Raw genomic sequence first — 21,267 nt, 5'->3', positions numbered from 1 at the left:
ATGAAATTCTTGGGCAAATGGATGTATCTGGAGGATATCATCCTTAGTGAGGTAACCCAATCACAAAAGAAGTCACTAGATATGCACTCACTGATAATCAGGTATTAGCCCAGAAACTTACAATACCCAAGATACATTTTGCAAAACACAAGAAAACCAAGAAGGATGACCATCATGTGAATACTTAATTCCTCCTTAGAATGAGGAACAAAATACCCGTGAAAGTATATAGGTGCAGAGACAAAATTTAGAGCTAAGATGAAAGGATGGACTATCCAGAGACTACCCCATCTGGGAATCTATCCCATCATCAGCCACCAAACCCAGATACTAAGGCACATGCCAGCAAGATTCTGCTGAAGGGACCCTGATATAGCGGCCTCTTGTGAAGCTATGCCAGTGCCTGCAAACACAGAAGTGGATGCTCACAGTCAGCTGTTAGATGAAACACTGGGCCCCCAATGGAGGAGCTAAAGAAAGTACCCAAGGAGTTGAAGGGGGCTGTGACCCTGTAGGTGCAATAACAATATGAACTAACCAGTACCCCCAGAGCTCATGTCTCTAGCTGCATATGTAGCAGAAGATGGCCTAATTGGCCATCATTGGGAAGATAGGCCCCTTGGTCTTGCAAACTTTTTATGACCCAGCACAGGGGAAGGCCAGGGCCAAGTAGTGGGAGTGGGTGGGTAGGGGAGCAGGGGCATGGGGGTATAGGGAATTTTCGGGATAGCATTTGAAATGTAAATAAAGAAAATAATAATAATAATAATAATAATAATAATAATAATTAATAATAATAATAATAATAATAATAATAAAAGAATGTAAAAAAAAAAGAAGTTTCAAACTAACAGAAATGAGATTTCTCAACATTTATATTTTGGTTCCAAAGCCCAAGTTAACTTTTTCTTTTACTATACTTGTAGATAGTAATGATGTTCATTTCTATCTATGAAATAGAAGCATTTGCTTAAAACTAGGTGTTTGTTTGGAGTGACTAAGTAATAATAATTTCAAAATGCTAAAGATCAAAAAAAAAAAAAGAATACAAAACCCTGTCTCGAAAAACAAAAAATAAACAAACAAAAAAAAAGAATACAAAACATATTTCAACTAATGTAATGTATTAGCCACGTTGGGTCTTGGAAACCTCTTGCTTTTCTAGTAAATTGGACTTTTTTATAGCTACCCCTATTTCCCTATCCCCCTGCTATATATCTCCATTCAATATTCTAACCCTCTGTACTTCACCATCATCTCCCCCCATACCTGATACCGTCGTCCCCTTTTCCCTTCACTCCCTTTCCCTCCTAGGTTCTTCCATCTCTCTACCTCTTGTGATTATTCTGTTTCCCCTTCTAAGTAGTAGTGAAGCATCTACACTTTGATCTTCCTTGTTCTTGAGCTTCCAGGGTCTATGAGGGCTTTGGGGGGGCACATTCTGAAAACAGTGTTTTCAACCTCTTTTTTGTTTGTTTGTTTGTTTTGTGTTGAGTTGTTTTGTTTATTGAGACAGGGTTTCTCTGTGTAGCCCTGGCTGTCCTGGAACTCACTTTGTAGACAAGGCTGGCCTTGAACTCAGAAATCCACCTGCCTCTGCCTCCTGAGTACTGGGATTAAAGGAGCGTGACACCACGCCCGGCCTCAACCTCTTTTTTTTCAAAAAGCAATTATCATTGCTTTTAAAAATATATAATATACCTGGGCAGTGGTGGCACCTTATGTTGGTCATCTTCAGGGCAGAGCAATGTTTTTCCCCAAGTGAGCCAGCCTTGGAGAAAACTAATATTTCATTTGCAACTGGGTATCTGAGGAAGATTATTTCTGAATTAGAGATGGACTTGTATCTATTTCTATTGCAGACATTATCAGGCAAGATCTGTGCAGTCCCTGTGAATGTTACCACAGTCTCTTAGTTTGTATGCACCCATTGTACTGTGTTTAGAAGGTCTTATTTCCTTGGTATCCTCTATTTTGGCTCTTGTTCCGACTGCCACTTCCACAGAGTTCCTTGGGCCTTGAGTGAAATAAATTAATGGAGACATCCAACATAGGACTGAGAGGCTCAAGGTCTCTCACTCTCCACATGTTTTCCTACTGTGGGTCTTTGTAGCTCTTCCCATCTGCTGGTGGAGGAAACTGCTGTGACGATGATTTAGTAAGACTCAGATTTATGAGTCCAGTACAGTGCCATCAGGAACATTTTATTCCTACATTCTTTTACAAGAACACTGGTGTTTGATTTTCATCTTCACTCCTGGCTCATCTAGTCTCAGGTTCTTGACTACCCAAGCAGTGTTGGCAATGGCTTCATCTCATGGAGTACATGATTTAAGTCAAACCAGTTATTGGTAGGTTACTTTCATAGGACTTCTGCCTGTATAGCACAATTATATCTTGATGACCAGTCACTATTATAGTCTGAGGGTTTTTTTTTTAAAGCTGGGTTGTTGTTCAACTTTTTCTAGTAGTTCTGTATCCGTTCTTCTGTTGAGGGACATCTGGGTTGTTTCCAGCTTCTGGCTATTGCAAATAAGACTGCCATGAACATGGTTGAACATGTGTCTTTGTGTAGTGTGCATGGTACTTTTCAATCTCATGAACTTTGAATAGTTAGGGTAAAGCATCTAGATAGTTGCAACCTCAATTTCTCATAAATATGGCTTTACCATCAGTTTTTGGAGAGCAAAGAATAGCCTTGAGAATTCAATATGTTGCTTGGAGTTTCTCATGTAACCTCTTTTGAAAATATCTCAATTAAATGTAAGCAATTCCTAGTACTGGGAGCTTCATTTGGTAATGATAGATTTAACTTTGGAATCTGTATCCCTGTAATATGGTTGTTTCATTTAGATTGCCTTTCTAAGTGTATATATTTTAGGAAGCTTCTGTTGTATTAAGTTTCCATATGACCCCTTACATGATCCTTATTATCTTTTTAGTTTTATCTTTATGGTTTAATTAACTAATGTCATGATAATTGCTTTTTTAAAAAAGAGGTTTGTTTTCAGAATTCCCCCTGAAAACCTCACAGACCCTGTGAAACTCAAGGAAAACCAAAGTGTGGATGCTGCAGTCCTACTTAGAAGGGGAAACAGAATAATCACAAGAGGTAGAGGGAGGGGAAAACCTGGAAGGGAAAGGGAGTGAAGGGAAAAGAGGGCAGAATCAGGTAAGGGAGGAGATGGTGGAGAATTATAGAGGGTCAGGAAATTGAATGGAAATATGTATCAGGATAATGGGGAAATAAGGGGAGCCATAAAAAAGTCCCATATACCAGAAAAGCAAGAGGCTTCCAAAACCCAACAGAGCTGACATTAGTTGAAATATCCAACAAAGGGAAGCAAATAACCTGTAGAGACCATATCCCCAGGTTAAGCACTTCCCCTAGTTGAGGAATGGGGCCACAAACCCTTCTCAAAAATATCATCCCAGAAATGTTCCTTTCTAAAGGAAATGCAGGGACAAAAGAGTAGAGCAGAGACTTAAGGAAAGGCCATTCAGAGACTGCCCCACCTAGGGATCCACCTCACCAAACCCAGATACTATTGCTGATGCCAAGGAGCGCTTGATCACAGGAGTCTGGTATGACTGTCCCCTGAGAGGATCTTCCAGAGCCTGACCAATACAATGTGGATTTTCACAGCCAACCATTGGAGTGAGAACAAGGATCCCAGTGGAGGAGTTATGAGAAGAACTTAAGAAGCCAAAGAAGTTTTCAAGCCCATAGAAGGAACAACAATATCAACCAACCAGACCCCCCAGAGCTCCCAGGGACTAAACAACCAACCAAAGAGTACACATTGAGGGATCCATGGTCCTGCAGCTTATGTAGCAGATGATTGATTGCCTTATCTTGCATCAATGGGAGGAGAAGCCCTTAGTCCTGTGGTGATTTCATGCACCAAAGTAGGGGAAAATAGGGCAGTGAGGGAGGAGTGGATTTTGGGTGGGGAAGCTCCCTCATAGAATCAAGAGGGAGGGTGAGGGGATAGTAGTTTTGAAGAGGAGATTCTAGAAAGGGGCAAATTATTTGAAATGCAAATAAATAAATAAATAAATAAATAAATAAATAAATAAATAAATGATATAGCTATCTCTGTGAGGCTATGCCAATGCCTGGCAAATGTAGAAGTGGATGCCCACAGTCATCTATAGGATAGAACACAAAGACCCCAATGGAGGAGCTAGAGAAATTACCCAAGGAACTGAAGGGTTCTGCAACCCTATAGGTGAAACAACAATATGAACTAATCAGTACCCCCAGAGCTTGTATCTCTAGCTGCATATATAGCAGAAGATGGCCTAGTCAGCCATCGTTGGGAAGAGATGCCCCTTGGTCTTGCAAACTTTATTTGCCCCATACAGGGGAATGCCAGGGCCAAGAAGTGGGAGTGGGTGGGCAGGGGAGCAGGGTGGGGGGAGGGTATATGGTACATTCGGGATAGCATTTGAAATGTAAATGAAGAAAATATCTAATAAAATAAGTTAAAAATAAAATAAATATCAATAAAATAATAATAAAGGGCTGATATAAGGAGAAACAAGAAAATAGGTTTTTAAATTGTTTTATTTATTTACATTCCAGTCATTACCCCTCCATCAGTCCCTGCTCCCATAGTTCCTCATCTCCTTCCTCCTCATCCTTGCATCTGAGAGGATGCTTTGCCCCTACCCCATCAGGTCAGGCCTCCCCCATCCATGAGTCCTAAAGTATCTCAAGTATTAAGTAAATTTTCTCCCACTGTGACCAGCCAAGGTAAGCCTCTGCTACTTATATGCCAGGAGCCTTGCACCATGTGTGCTCCTGGTTGAAGGCTCAGTCTCTGGGAGCTTCTGTGATCTGGGTTTGTTGAGACTGCTTGTCTTCTTAAAAGGTTGTTCTTCCTTTCAGCTTCTTCAGTCCTTCCCTATTCAACCAAAGGGGTCCCAAAATTCAGTCCAATGGTTGGCTGTATCTGCTTCTGTCTCAGTAAGATGCTGATAGGGCCTCTCAGAGGACAGCCATGACAGGCTCCTGTCAATAAGCACATCACAGCAAAGTTGTTTCAGGCCTTGGTTCACCCCCCCTGCCCATTTTGGGCTGATCATTGGACCTCCCTTCCTTCAGTCTCTTCTCTATTTTTGTCCCTGCGGTTCTTTTATACAGGAACAATTCTAGGTCAGGAATTTTGACTGTGGATTAAAAACCCTGTCCCTCTACTGGAGGCCCTGTCTCTCTACTGGAGATAGACTTCCAAGTTCTCTTTCCCAATGTTAGATATTTTGGATAAGGTCACCCCCAATGAGTCTTGAAAGTGTCTCACTTCCCAGGTCTCTGGTACTTTCTAGAATGTTCCCCCACCTCCCACTCCCCAAGGCTGCTTATTTCCATTCATTATCTTAGACATCTGGACGTCTCTCCTGTCCTCTCTCCCATATCTGAACCTGTTCCCTTTTCCCTTCACTATCTCATACCAGGTTCCTCCCTCACTCTGCCTCCAATGATTATTTTCCTTCCTCCTGCTAGGCAGGATTGAAGTCTCTTCACTTGGATATTTCTGCTTGTTACATTTCTTACAGTCTGTAGGTTGTATCCAAGGTATTTTGTATGTTTTGGCTGATATTACTAATCAGTGAGTACATATATTTCATGTCCTTTGGGGTATGTGTTACCTCACTCAGGATGATATTTGCTAATTCTATCCTATTGCCTGCAAAATTCATGATGTCCTTTTATTTGATAGCTGAATAATATTCACGGTGTATATATAAACCAGATTATCTATATCCATTCTTCTGTTGAGGGACATCTGGGTTGTTTCCAGCTTCTGGCTATTGCAAATAATACTGCTATGAATATGGTTGAACATGTGTCTTTGTGGTATGGTGGGGCGTCTTTTGAGTATATTCCCAAGAGTGGTATAGCTTGAACTTCAGGTAGAACTATTTCCAATTTTATGAGAAACTACCAGATGGAATTTTAGAGTGGTTTTACCAGTTTGCAATACCTAAATGTAATAAAAGCAATATATAGCAAAACAACAGTCAACATCAAATTAGAGAGAAAGTAAAAACAACTCCACTAAAATTAAGGACAAGACAAAGATGCCCACTCTCTCCCTATCTATTCAATATAGTAGTTGAAGTTCTGGATAGAGCAATTAGACAACAAACAGATATCAAGGGGGATACCAATTAGAAAGCAGTCAAAATATAACTATTTGCTGATGATATGATATTATACATAAGCAACCCCCAAAATTACACCTAGTAGAACTACAACTGATAAACTAATTCACTAAAGTGGGAGGATAAAAAAATCAATTCAATCAAATCAGTAGCCTTCCTTTATACAAATGATAAATGGTGCTGAAAAAGAAATTAGGGAAACAATACACCTTACAATGGACACACAGTATAAAATGTCTTCATGTCACTTTTACCAAGCAAGTGGAAGATCTGTATGACAAGACATTCAAATCCCTGTAAAAAGAAATAGAAGACCTCTGAAGATGGAAAGAGCTCCCATGCTCTTGGATAAGTAAGATTAACACAGTGAAAATGGCCATCATGCTAAAAATAATCTGCAGATTCAATGCAGTCCCCATCATAATTCCAACACAATTTTTCACAGATATAAAAAGAGTCTTGCTAAATTCGTCTTTGCTTTCGCAGTCTTGCCACTGCAGCCCTGAGTAGGCTTCAGCTTAGCCTGTAATCAAACCCAACAGGAGGGCTCCAGCAAAAAAACTGCTTTCTTAAGTGCTTTTAAACTCTGAATTGTAAAGCAAGAAAAATGTTAATTGTCGGTTTTTTCCTAGAGATTTCTCATGGTTAGTGTTTTTAGTAAGTGACAAGGGTCTGTATTTGTAACTTTTTAGCTAAACAATGTAAAGTTCTGTGGTCTAAATTTAAAATTCGAGTAGCCGCTTCATTGAGTTCCTTGACTTGCTTTAAGGTTATAAAAAATGCTCTACATGGCTTAAGTTATTGATGTTCATTAAAGGTTATCTTAGTTATAATCGGTTAGCTTTAAATTGTTTAACTCAAGGCTAAAGTCATTCAAGGATTGATAAGGTGTTTTAAACTTGGGCTTTACCTTCCCACGTGGTGAGGATTAAGATCAAAATGGCCTTGGCTGACTTTTCCTTTGTCTCACAAACCACAGGCTTTTCTTTTGTTTCAAAAACCGCGCCAAAAAGTTATTGTGGCCACACCCCCCACCTTCAGGGGTCCACGTGTTGCTAATGGTAAAAGTTTAATTCAGGGTTTATAGGAGATCAATCAGGCATTGCAAAATGGCCTGCCTACTTCTTATAAAATTATTAAAGAGTTTATTTTTACTTGATAAATGTTAAAGATTTGCTTCTGGTAAACTGATTATTACTGATAATGTTTTACCTTTAAGTATAGCTTGTACAGCTTACATCTTATAAAAATAAAATTTTATTGTCTCTGCTTTAATACAATAAGCTAAGAGTTTAAAATTTTCAGCATGATAAGTATTAGCTACGACCTATACAAAAGGTTTACCTGGAATCCTGCTCTCAGAGACCGTATCCTTTTCATGTTTAAGGTTTTAGTTATGCTAAATAAAATTGTGATATATAAAATTTTACAACAAAAAATTAAATTGCTTCAAAATGCTTATTTATTTATTTATTTTTTTCAGGCTTCCAAGAGATGTTAATGGGCTAAGATCTTATTTTAAGGCTTCAAATTAATTTAAACCTTTCCATTCTATTTTGAAAAATTCAGTTTCTTTGGTAAAAAAACAAAAATCCTTACAAAAAACAAAATAAGCTTTTCTAATTGCTATCAATTGTACTCATTGGTANCTATATACTAGCTGCTTATTTTAGTTATAGTTATTAAGTGCCCACAGCAATTGTTTNNCATAAAAGGTCATTAATGTAAAATCATTTTTTTTCTTTAAGTAAAATCTTGACATCCTATTGTAAAGGTGCTGTGGTACTAATTAAAATTAAAAATTCCCCTTTCCAAACTACAATCAAATTTGGCATTGCAAAATTTTACTCTTTGGCCTAATGCATACAATCATTTTTCGATACAATTGACAATCATCCTAAAGATAAATATTGCCTATATGCGTGCATTTGTATGCATACACCCCTTCTTTTTTACTGTATTTATAGCAGCTTTTTATTTATAAAAGTAATTGTGAATCAGATCACATGTTTGTCCTTTTTAGCTTCCTCCCAATTCAGCACAAATGATTAAACTGGGTGCTGTACGGTTTTTTAGAAAACTTAATCAAGCTTTACTTTGTATATTAATGGTCTATATATCTCTCAGCTTAAAGTTGCTCAAATATTGTTTGTCTCTCAAATGCTATAATTCTCCACGTGTCTCAAATTGCAATTGTTTGTGCATATACAACGCATAAGATAAAGATGCTGTTCTCTTAAAAAGACTTATCTTTAGACATTAATAATTTGTCCCAGCTTGCCTAGATAAGGCCTCTCAAGACAATGCCATGTTAAATTCTTACCAGGCAAATTTCAGACCTTGCATAAAAATAATTGGCCGTATAATCTTAATTATAAAAATAATTTGGCTTACATAATAATTTGGTATTATCAAAGATAGTGCACGTCAAATTGAAAAAATTTGTTCATAAGTGTCTTCAACTTCTACCTATTTCCACCTAATGGTATTAATTCTTAAGGACTTAATCAATTACTGCAAATGGATGCTTTTATTTCTAGGTACTGCAAAACTTTTAAAAACTTTTCTTTTTAACAAGAAAGGGAGGAAATATCCCTGTACACATTATTTAAATCTCAATTGTTTTATGGCTAATCCTAAACAGCTACCCTTATGGGGTAGGGAAAAGCTTGTGTTTTCTCCACAGAATGCTACAAAGTATGACAACTTTCAAAAGGCAGGTCAGCTACACCCAGACTGGACAGAGTGCAGCAAGTGCCATTCGGATTCACCTCACTACAGGAGCCGTGACAAACTCTTCAGCATCTAAACATTAATTCATGGTTTGGTCTTAAATAGTACTGGCGTTAGGGCAAAATGCATTTTTCACAAAATCTGTTAAAGCAAGACCCCCCAAATCAGGTTTTCCTAATTGAGGATTTACTAAAGGATCCCTAGTGGTAAAATTAAATTCTGACTGGCCTTACACCGGATCTCTTCCTCAAGCTACTCCTGGGCAGGTCAATAAGACACAAATATACTTTCTGTGCCAGTCCAACAAATTTAAAATATTAAATAAAAGTGGTGGAGATGTTGGGGTCTCTCTTGCCTCCACTGGCAACTCTCCCTCTAAGCATTCTATTGCACCCCTTGCAGACACACTAAGAGTTGCTCCCCGGATCTCCCAGAATACAGCGTCCCGGAATACAGCGTCCTCAGACCGCCCACTGTCAACACCCACTCGTTGCCCGGACCAACCACTGACGTCGTCACCGCCCACTCATTGGACCTGCCTTCTGGACACAGCTCCACTAAGGATCGGACCGTGCGCCATTGAGAGATATTGAGAGAGATACAGAGAGACAATAGGACACGCGGGAGAGGGTTGGGTTCTCCCGTGTCCAATTAATAAATAATGTTTCTTCCTTGCAGCTCATCCTTATCTTAGGAAGTTTAGCCCTTCAGTATGAACCCAGTCCAAGGTGTTTTCTGCCCACGCAGATAAGGCGCCTGTGGCGTGACGCAGAAATACACAATTTCGGTTGTTGGTGTCTAATTTCTTGAGTTCCTTATACATTTTGCAGGTTAGTTCTCTGTCAGATATAGATCTTCCCAAATCTGTAGACTGCCTTTTTATCCTATTTACAGTGTCCTTTGCCTTACAGAAGCTTTGTAGTTTCATGACGTCCCATTAATCAATTGTTGATTTTAGAGCCTGAGCCATTGTTGTTCTGTTCAGAAAATTGTCTCATGTACCAATGTGTTCAAAGCTATTTTCCAATTTCCCTTCTGTTAGATTTAGTGTATTTGGTTTTATCTTGAGGATCTTGATATACTTGGGCTTGAGTTTTGTGCAGGGTGAAAAATATGTTTCTATTGCATTCATTTACATGTAGACATCTAGTTAAACCAGAACCATATGTTGAAGATATTTTCTTTTATGAATTTTATGATTTTGGCATCTTTATAAAAAGTCAAGTCTCCAAAGGTATGCGGCTTTTGGGGGGGTATCAATACCATGCTGTTACTGTCACTATTGCTCTGTAGTAGAGCCTGAGGTCAGGGATCATGATTATTCCTGAAGTTATTTTATTGATGACCAAGTATTTTTAAAAAGCATCTTTGAGGTTACTATCTGCTTACAGATACCATAGTTAGGTTGATCTGCTCAAGAAAGCAGTTCAGATGGTATAACAAGTACAATTGGGGTCATATTCTTGGTGGTTGTTCTAGTTGTTCTAGCTCTACTGTATATATATATATATATATATATATATATATATATATATATATGCTAAATTCTGCACCACAAGATCTATTTTCCCATGAGGAGGAGATTTTCAAGAGCAGTGGCCTTGTATGTGTCATGTAAACCTTATTTTCCAATTTAAAGTTTTTGGTAAAATAAAAGTGGCTAAAGCTAATTATTTTAGAGAATAGAAAGGTTGGCAAGATTTTAGTTACTGAATTGGAGATTGGAGGTATGGACAAGAAGGAGAAAACAGGTGAATCAGAACAAGAAGGAGAATAGAAAAGGAGGAAGGAGAAAGAAGACAAAAAGTACAGAAGATCTCCATTAGACATGATGGACCAGGAGCACATGGCTCAGTGAAACCGCTTCCACATTGGAAGCAAGAATTTTTGAGTAATTTCTATCTGTATTCTTGGGCATTAGGCACTTTTGAGGTAAGAGCTCAATGCTACCAACTTCTAAAACTATATCTTAATTATAATTCTAGAATTGTGGAAAATGATTACTTCAGATTATTGGATACATGTGGGGCAGTGGGCTGCACACAGACAGGCTCATCTCCAGAGTAAAGATCTAGAACCCCAGGGGACCCAATTGGTGGTAAACCTGTATGAGACTGAATATGAGTAAAATATAATGGATATTTTCTACTTCTGAAAGCCTGTTGAATTTGTATAAATTACAAATTTAATTCTGAGCAATCAGAAAAAAATTCAACAGTTTCTATATTCAAAACAAATTTCTGCATATAAAGAATCAGTAATTATAATAACTTATTAAGGATAAAATAATAATACCATTAGGATTGCATACAATTCTGATTTATGAACTGAAGCATTCAAGCATTTAAGCCCTTTGCTGCACCCTCTTCAGAGAAGAAATATGGAGGGTTTTTTTTGTTTGTTTGTTTTTGTTTTTTTTTTTATAAAAAGAAAGCATATTTTTAGAGCTTGTTTACATTCAGAGGTTTAGACCATTCTCATCATGGCAGGGAGCATGGCAGCACACAGGCAGACATGGTACTGAAGAAGTAGCTGGGTTCTACGTCTGAATTCACAGACAGCAGGAAGAGAGAGCTATTGGGCCTGGTCTAGCCTGAGCTTTGGAAACCTCAAACCCCTCTCCCAAAGCACCCTTCCTCCAAAAAAGCCATAACTACTTCAAGTCACACCTTCTAATCCTTCTCAAATAGTACCACTCCCCTGATTACTAAGCAGTCAATTATTTCAGTTTATGAGGGTCATTCTTACTCAATCACCACATGAACTATCAGATCCTGTCTTTTAAGTTAAAGGGCTTCCAGACTACCAGGCCTGGTTGTACAGACCTTTACTCCCAGCAATTAGGAGGCAGAGGGAGGAAAGTCACTGTGAGTTTAAGACTAGCCTGATTTACATAGCAAGTTCCAAGCCATCCAAAGCTACATAGTGAGACTGTGTCTTAAATAAATAAAATAAAATCAATCAACCAATCAAAAAATAAATAAAAATAAAAGCAAAAGAATATGTTTCCAAAAACAAAGAGCTTTCAGACTGATGAAAGATAACTGTTTTGAGGGGCAGTTCTGCCCATGAATGGTCTCTGACTGAGTTATTTCAAATTTTAAATAAAAAAAAAATGGCATAAAGGAAAATGGAAAACAAAATCACACAACCCAGTGACAAGTACTTAAAGCTTTTACAAAAAGCTCAAGGTGCAAGCCCAGCTCTGATAGAAAGTCTTGGCAGCAAAATCAGCATTCCTACTCCTGACCCCAACCTGCTTTTGACATCAGCTATCCTTATCTTCTTTTTTTTATTATTAGATATTTTCTTCATTTACATTTCAAATGCTATCCCAAAAGTCTCCTATACCTTCCCCCTCCCCCCGTCCTGCTCCCCTACCCACTCACTCCCACTTCTTGGCCCTGGCAGTCCCTGTACTGGGGCATATAGAGTTTGCTAGACCAAGGGGCCTCTCTTCCCAATGATGGCCGACTAGGCCATCTTCTGTTACATATGCAGCTAGAATTAGTTCATATTGTTGTTCCACCTATAGGGTTGCAGACCCCTTCAGCTCCTTGGGTATTTTCTCTAGCTCCTCCATTGGGGGCCATGTGTTCCATCCTATAGATGACTGTGAGCATCCACTTCTGTATTTGCCAGGCATTGGCAAAGCCTCACAGGAGACAGCTATACCAGGGTCCTTTCAGCAAAATCTTGCTGGCTTATGCAAGAGTGTCTGAGTTTGGTGACTGATTATGGGATGGACCCCCAGGTGGGACAGTCTCTGGGTGGTCCATCCTTTCATCTTAGCTCCAAACTTTATCTCTGCAACTCCTTCCATGGATATTTTATTCCCTATTCTAGGGAGGAATGAAGTATCCACATGTTTGTCTTCCTTCTTTATTTTCTTGTGTTTTGGAAATTGTATCTTGGGTATTCTAGGTTTCTGGGCTAATATCCGTTTATCAGTGAGTGCATATCAAGTGACTTCTTTTGTGATTGGGTTACCTCACTCAGGATGATATCCTCCAGATACATCCATTTGTCCAAGAATTTCATAAATTCATTGTATTTAATAGCTGANNAGTACTCCATTGTGTAAATGTACTACATTTTCTGTATCCATTCCTCTGTTGAGCGACACCTGGGTTCTTTCCATCTTCTAGCTATTATAAATAGGGCTGCTATGAACAGAGTGGAGCATATGTCATTACCAGTTGGAATGTTTTCTATGTATATGCCCAGAAGAGTTATTGCTGGATCTACCGGTACTATTATGTCTAGTTTTCTGAGGAACCGCCAGACTGATTTACAGAGTGGTTGTACAAGCTTGCAATCCCACCAGCAATGGAGGAGTGTTTCTCTTACTCCACTCCTAGCCAGCATCTGCTGTCACCTGAATTTTTGATCCTAGCCATTCTGACTGGTGTGAGGTGGAATCTCAGTGTTGTTTTGATTTNTATTTCCCTGATGGTTAAGGATGTTGAACATTTTTTCAAATGCTTCTCAGCCCTTCGGTATTCCTCCTTTGAGAATTCTTTGTTTAGCTCTGTACCCTAATATGAACTTTTGATCACCTTTCTTATTTTGTCTGACTTCCATCCTGCTATACCCATCTTGTTTGTATCTATAAAGAATGTTGGTGCCTCTGAAAATGGTGTTATCTTTACTACATACGGAAGAATCTATTTACTTCATTTATAAACTATATGTTTGTTTTGTAGACATTTTTTATGAATTTCTCCCAAATACTTACTAGAAGCTCTTAATCAATCTTCATTGATAAATCATAATAGCATAATCTCAGCATTTGTAAAAAATATTACAATTTTGGCAGGATCTTTTCCTGACAATTTACATAGACTTATTCTAAATTTTATAATTAATTCAGAAATCTTTTATATATGTCTTCAATTTTTACATTATGTGGGAGTAGGTGGGTAGGGGAGCAGTGGCGGGGGTATAGGTAACTTTCGTGATAGCATTTGAAATGTAAAAAAAGAAAATAATAATAAATAAATAAATTTATTAAAAAAAGAAAATCCATTCCATAATAATATCTTTCCTTTGCATAATGAGCTCAAAAGGATAATGAGTTGAATACAAAAATGACTAAGATACAGTCAAATTTAGGATCAACTAACTAAATATGCATCTTTCAGTCTTTGATCTACAGGAGATTTCACTTATACTGCTTCAGATGTTAGACACAGTGGGCTGAATAAATCTGAGTCTCCTTGTATTGACTGAAACAAATTACTAAACTCATATGAACCTAACCCAATTTTAGGCCTCAGCCATTTAATATCTCCCATTAATTTTTGAAAATCATTAAGAGTTTACAGTTGGTTCCTACTGATATGTACATTTCGTGACAAATATTTGCAAACTTATTTAAAAACCCAATCAATTCAGTGAATCTCCTCTTTGTATTTCTTAATGACTCCCAACATTTCAGAATTTTTTGTATTTCCTTAAGCATATTCTCTAAAACATCTTTTTCAGAATTAGCTGAGAAAATGTCATCCATATAATAATAAATGATAAATTAAGGAAATTGCTTAACAGTTATTTCTAATGGTGGGTGAACAAAATATTGATATAAAGTTCAACAATTTAATGTTCCCTGTGGAAGTACCTTCTAGTGGTATGTTTTCATTGAGCAACTGTTGTCTGTAGTAGGTACTGAGAAAGCAAACCTTTCCCTATTCTGCTCATGCAAAGGTATTATAAAAAAAATGCAATCTTTCAAGTCAGTTATTTTTATAGGCCAGGATCACAGTAACAAAGTAAGTAAACAAAGTCCAGGCTGTAAAGAAACCATTCATTGAATTACTCTATTAACTATTCTTAAATTCAAGATCATATTACATTTTCCTCCTTTTTTTCTTTCTGCTGTTACCATATATTAACAACAATTTTAGGGGCAAGGCTGTTACTATGTCAGCAGTGGCCCCTTTTATAAATTTGGAAACTCAATCTCTATGATGTCCTGTCTTTGTACAATGAGGACAACATGTGATTGTTGTAAATTACTCATATCAATAACTTCCCCAGGACCATTTATCATATCAACCCTAATTTTCATATTTACTGTCCTTGGAATCTCTGGATTAACTTCAGAACCCCATTGTAAAAAATCCATTCCCCAGAAATGTATGTCTATGTCTGCCACACAAGGTCTCAACTTTCCTGTTTGCCCTTCTGGTACCATACAGTTAATCTACCAGGTACTTTATCTTATTCATGATAATTCACCAGTTCCAATAAACTGTATATAAAAGTTGTGAAGTGACCAAGTTGTATTCTGAAAACATTTGGGAAAGTTTTGATTTTCTTGCCCACTTGGTACCTTCTGGCTGACCAAAGGATGGTCCTGTTTGCTGAAGGACCTTGAGCTGACAGGCCACTCTGTTCATTTGCCAATGGTATGATTTTACCTTGTATGTTTCTCTTGGACCTGTAATCCTTTGACCACACTGAAGAGTTGGTCTTTAGTAACATTTATCCCCCTTGCTAAATTATGTTGTTTTATTTTTCTGGTTTAATTCCTTAACAAATATTGTCTACCTTCTATTGCAGCTAACATTAATCCATTCCATTCTTGGGAAACTCTATGCTGTATAGACCAGTTACTTAACATTTCTTTAACAAATGGAGAATGCAAGCCATACAATATAATGGCCTCTTTAAAATGTTATAAGTCTGTAATTTCTACTGAATGCTATTTCAACTCATTATAAACATGACCACCATAATTTGCAGTCATATGCTGTACAAAAACTGGAAAACTGAAGGTGCGTGTATATACACCCAAGCAAATATTCAAATGGAGGACTTGCCTAAACATTCACCTATTATCCTTTTACCTCCTCTTGCTCTTCCCAGCCCCTTGTCTCACTGAGGTGCTCTGGGAACCTCACCAGGCAGTGAGAACACATGGAGCAGGGTGGGGCAGAAGTTTACCTTCCAGCCTAGTTTGCTTCCCTCTTTCTTTCCTGTGGTAAATTTCCAGTCACAGACACCAAATCTGAACCCTGTTGTTCACCACCAACAGACTCTTTACACTTTCTGACCTCTATCTATATGTAAACTCCCTAAGAGCATAACCATCTCTATAATCTTTCTCTCTAACACAAGATAATAGAGGATCCTTCTGAATTTTCACCTTTCCCCTGAATTTATTTTGAAAATGGTAATCATGAGGACTATAAAACAAAACCAAAACCAAAACAAAACAAAACAAAAAACAAAACAAAACCAAAAAATACCCAAACCAAACCAAACCAAAACAAAACAAAACACCCTCCAGGAAGAGCAAGGCAGGAGATCACCCAGTGACAGTACCTAGTGTTTTGCCAATGTCCTTATATACCTTTGCTCACCCATCAAAAATCTGATTATTCCTCTAATACATTAGAAGTAAGGCTACCCATTATGTCTAAACAATGTTGACAGCCTCCTAAAGGCTTAGAGTTTTCAAAACCTACTGTAATTGTGGTTCTTCAATGCTTCAACTTCCCTTCTAGCACACCACCAACCAGAGGCAGGAGAAAAGAAAAGTTATTAAGAAAGTAGAATTATAGATCTGTTTAGAGATAGTTGTTTAGGATGAAATAAATTTTTGTTATCAGCAGTTCAGTCCACTTGACATCACCGAAAATGAATCAGTAGCAGTAGCTCCATGCAGAAGAAAACACCAGGCTCCACTAATCCTCCTGAGTCTGCAGAAGCAGAAAGAAGGTGCTGTGTTATCACCAGAAGTTCTTTGGTGTTTTTCTCTACATGAAGTCACAACAACTGTGAAGTAAGCAAGGCAAATGAGTGCAAGAGCATAATCCATTGTCCATTGGGTTATACACATACTCTTTCCAAATATCACATTTCCTCACAAGCATCCACTCAAGTGAACCATTATATGCCCTTTCACCAGAAAGCTTCAAGAAAAACATCATGTATCTGTTCTCAGCAAAACAACCTTAGATGAGCCTATTTCCAGAAAAATATTACATGACACAACTGAGTCTCCAACAAAAACAGAAATGTCCACTTCATATGGCACATTTTACTCATTCATCTGTTTACTCATTCATCTTTACTCATTCATCTGTTTAGGGATATCTAGGGTTTTTTCAGTATCCAAATATTTATAAATAAGCAGTGTCTCTGTAGTAGATTGAGTGTCATCTCAATAATGGTATAGCTGTGTCTTGAACTAGATCTAGACCCAACTTCCTGAGGAACTACCACACTGATTCCATAGTGAATGGACAAGTTTGTACTACCAAGAGCAACACATTAGTGTTCTTATTCCAAATCTTTGCCTGTCTGTGCTGCCATTGCTATTACTCATGTTGGCCATTCTGTCAGGAATCAGATTAAATCTTAAAGTAGCTTTAATTTGCATTACACTGATGAATAGTGAAGTTGAACTTTTTTAATGTTTCTAAGCCATTTGAGTTTCCTCTTTTGAAAATTCTCTGCTTAAGTTTCTACTCCACTTTTAAATTGAATCATTTGTTTGCTTGATGTCATTTTTTTTAGTTCTTTATATATGCTGGATTTAGCCTTATACCGGCTAATTTTCTGTCAACTGGACAGAAGCTACAGTCATCAAAAAGCAAGGAGCCTCAGTTGAGGAAATGTCTCTAGATCAATCATATTGAGTAAAGCATTTTCACAATTTTCACAATCAATGGCAGAAGGCCCAGCCAATTTGGGGAGGTGCCATCCCTGGGCTGGTGATACTTGGTTCTATACAAAAGACGTGATGGAAGCCAGAGGAAGCAAGCCAGTAAGTATCACCCCTCTGTGATTTTTTGCATCAGCTCCTGCCTCTAGGATCCTGTCCTATGGAAATTACTGCCCTGACTTCTTTGGTGATGAAAAGAAATGTGGAAGTATAAGTTGAATAATCTCTTTCTGCCACAACTTAGTTTTTGTTTATCATGCTTTATCACTGCATAAAAATCCTAGAACAAGCCATATACCAGATGTTCACTTGGTAAAGTTATCTTATTTCATTCTATCTTATTTGTCTCAATGAATATGTGTTTTTCCATGTTGAAGATTTTTAGTTCAAGATCCCATTAATTAATTGCTGTTCTTAGTGCCTGTGTTAGCAGTATTCTAATAAGAAAGTACTTTTCCAGGCACAGTGAGTTTATGGGTGCTACCAACATTTTTTCTAACAAGTTCTGTGTGTCTGGCCTCATATTGAGGGCTTTCATCCATTTTTAGTTGACTTTTGTGTATTGTGATAAGTACGGACATAATTGCACTCTTCTTTTTTAAAAAAAATTAATTTATTTTTTACACTCCATATTCCATCCCCCCCACCCCCCCCATATCCATCCTCTTACTGCTCCACATCTCACTGCCAAAGAAGTCTTTGCCATTGATTTCTCTTTGCCCTCTGGCCTGTAAGTATAATTTCAAGTTTTGATATAGTTTATGGTGTCCAACGTACAAAATACTTCTACGCAGTCTACCAAGTGAAACATATTTCTAGCCCAACAGCGTAATTTCTGCTGATAATAGAATTATATTACCTCCTGACTTTTTCCTTTGTAAGAAAAATGGCTTTCCCCAAGTATGTTTGCTGGAGGTAACATTTTTATTATTTTAGCAAAAGAGATGTTAATTTTTAAGTGAATCATGAAGCCACTGTCAAAGCACATATGGAGGAATCCATGAATGTTTTGGAAGCTAGATGGAAACCTTGGGAAATGTAAAATGTTTTTCTTCTTATTTTAAATGGAATATTATTGTTGTTAGTTTTACTGTTCAAAAGGAGTTGTATCAGCTAATCCACGCACACAGATAATGCCTAGAGAACAGCTCACACCAGGGAAACCCCGAGCTCAGCTATTTCTATTCCACTGTTCTCCTGGAGTTAGGGAAGTTCACTTTTCCATTTGATAGTGCCACTTTCTAACAACCATAAAGTCAAAACTGCCCTCTCCAGATGACATGATAAGTATGGGTGTAGAGGGAGATGAGCTAATGACATTTTTTCCATATAACTACTTCTTCAGGTCTCATTCTACATAGATATCTTTCAAAGATCCAGGTGGGTAAGTGTTTCTTTTTCTCTTCATTATAGTAAGAGCTGTAAATAGGTGTTAGAATGACTCTGTAATAAATGATTAGAAAAGCCTCTGTTAGAATTTTACTTTTGAGTTACATTATACCATAAGCAAATAAAAGAGATGCCTTCAGACATAAAAATATCAGTGTAATGGTTAATAACAACATGGATTTTACTTCATTTGATTTCTTACTTTATATGTGACTGTAGAAGTGGGTACTGGGAAGAGAGCAGAACCCAGCAGAAGGGTGAATAGAGACAGGAAGGCTCATAGCATGAAGATAATAAATGGGTATTATATATTAAAGGAAAATATCATCAAGCCCATCACTTTTTACAATGACTATACACTGATATATATTTAAAATATAGCTCCAGTTTCAACTTTTCAATAAGTATATCTGACAGAGGATTTTCTTGAAAATATTCTCTGATGATATAAAGATCAAGATTAGACCTAGGTATGGTCAACTGTGTTACTTTTCCATCCCCGTATCAAAATACCTGGGATATCTCGTAGGGTTAAAAAGGTAGCACAGACATTTTTTTGGTGTGCAGGTGTACATATTAAGGTACATTTAAATTGTAATTTTTAATATATATATATATATATATATATATATATATATATATATATATATAGAGAGAGAGAGAGAGAGAGAGAGAGAGACTATACTAATGAAGTTGAAAATATAACTAGGCTTCTCACAAGAATCTGAGGCAGTGAAGTTTTTTTTTTTTTTTATTTCTCTATCACAAGCTGACTTTAAAATACTAAGTCATTTAATTCCGTAATAAATTGATCTTTGTAATCACCCCAAATAAAAAGCATGAGCACTGAAGGTAAGACTGTTGAGTGAAACTATTGAACATGTGTGGGTGCTGATGACATATTAATAACATTGGGGACTTTGTTTTCCATTCCACGGGAAGGAATCTGTTTTAAACTAGAAATTCTCCAATGCATAACAACCTGGTCATCTTCAGCAAGTGCATGTTTGTTGTAATGTTTGGGAAACAGTGATTCTCTGAATGTCACATGTTGCCTATGGTTGGAGGCTCCAAATGCTACATGTTCAGGTGTGATTATGTAGCAACTACAAAAACCAGAAAAGGAAAACAAAACCATTGCCAGAATAGGGTTGGGTGTGGGAGAAATAGAAAGCAAAACTGCACATTACAAGTATCTTAACAGGAAAATAGGAATGGGGGGCTTCATAGAGAGTGGAGGGAGATAAATACAGAAGAAAGAGATCATTAGGCAAAATATCAACATGAATTGCTGAAATGCAAAAATTTCTCATTCTGTTAATTTACAATTCTCTTCAAAAAGAAAATAAAAACAGTATTTGCCATGGAAACTGGAAGTTAGTTTTTTAAACCTGAAGTTCAGTGTCATAAAAGGTGATGGGATGGAAACTAAATTGGGTTCCTCCTATGAATATTTATAATGATAATTAATGGTTATATGTTGTGGAAAGTATACTACTGGTCTTCAACTGTATCTATTCTTAAATTCATATTATAGATTTCTTTGGAAATGGAACATCAAAATAGATGAAATGAGGAAGAAATTTGCTAATTAAAGTGGTGGGATTATCATGAATTAGTACCATGCTTTCATAAGAATTATAAGTTATAACATAGATGGTTATAAAATGGAGCTCAGTAAAGTTATAGGTTCACCTCAATATTTTTGATATCTTTTATAACTATATTCCAAATCAACATAAGTTTATTCAGGTGTACAAATGTGATTAATGTTCTGTGATCATCATGACAGTTTTGGATGTTAAGTATGAAATGAGGCACTATATCAACAGGATTGGATTTCTAAGGTGTGAGAATCAAGGTTAATAAGAGCTCATGAACTATGAATTCTGTATGTATGAATGTATTTATTGTCTATAATATTGTGTGTGTATAGGAAATACATGGAAAGCGTATAACAATGCAGGCTATGATGTAAAATCTGTAACATAAAATGTTAAAGAGACAAGCCAATCTTCAACTAGTCAGGAAAATACAATGAGGATAGGGTCCTATTATCCAGTGTATCACAAGCTTGATTTATACTCTATTTTTTTCAGATATTTGAAATAAACATCCACCATAAGTTTCACTTATGTTTGCATTCAAAAATGTCCTTTATTTCCAAGCTGGACTTGGAGTCTTAGCCAATATGTTTCTTCTTTGTTTCTATATTTTCATACTCATAGGTCACAGACCTAAACCCACAGACTTGATCTCCTGTCAACTCACCTTTATTCACATGATGATGTTCCTCACTG

At 37.1% G+C, this 21,267-nt stretch overlaps 1 protein-coding gene across 1 annotated transcript in view; it reads left to right on the top strand.

Moving 5' to 3' along the window:
* The first annotated feature begins 21,101 nt into the window (after positions 1-21,101).
* The window catches only part of LOC110315432 (vomeronasal type-1 receptor 90-like), an 855-nt gene continuing 689 nt past the window's right edge, over positions 21,102-21,267 (top strand). Inside the window, exon 1 of the mRNA XM_021189490.1 lies at positions 21,102-21,267. This exon is cut by the window's right edge and continues 689 nt beyond it. Coding sequence (XP_021045149.1) covers positions 21,102-21,267 — 166 coding nt within the window.

This window comes from Mus pahari, unplaced genomic scaffold (assembly GCF_900095145.1).
Source record: "Mus pahari unplaced genomic scaffold, PAHARI_EIJ_v1.1 scaffold_10387_1, whole genome shotgun sequence".
Lineage (NCBI taxonomy): Eukaryota > Metazoa > Chordata > Mammalia > Rodentia > Muridae > Mus > Mus pahari.
This window is presented reverse-complemented; position numbering and strand designations above follow the sequence as displayed.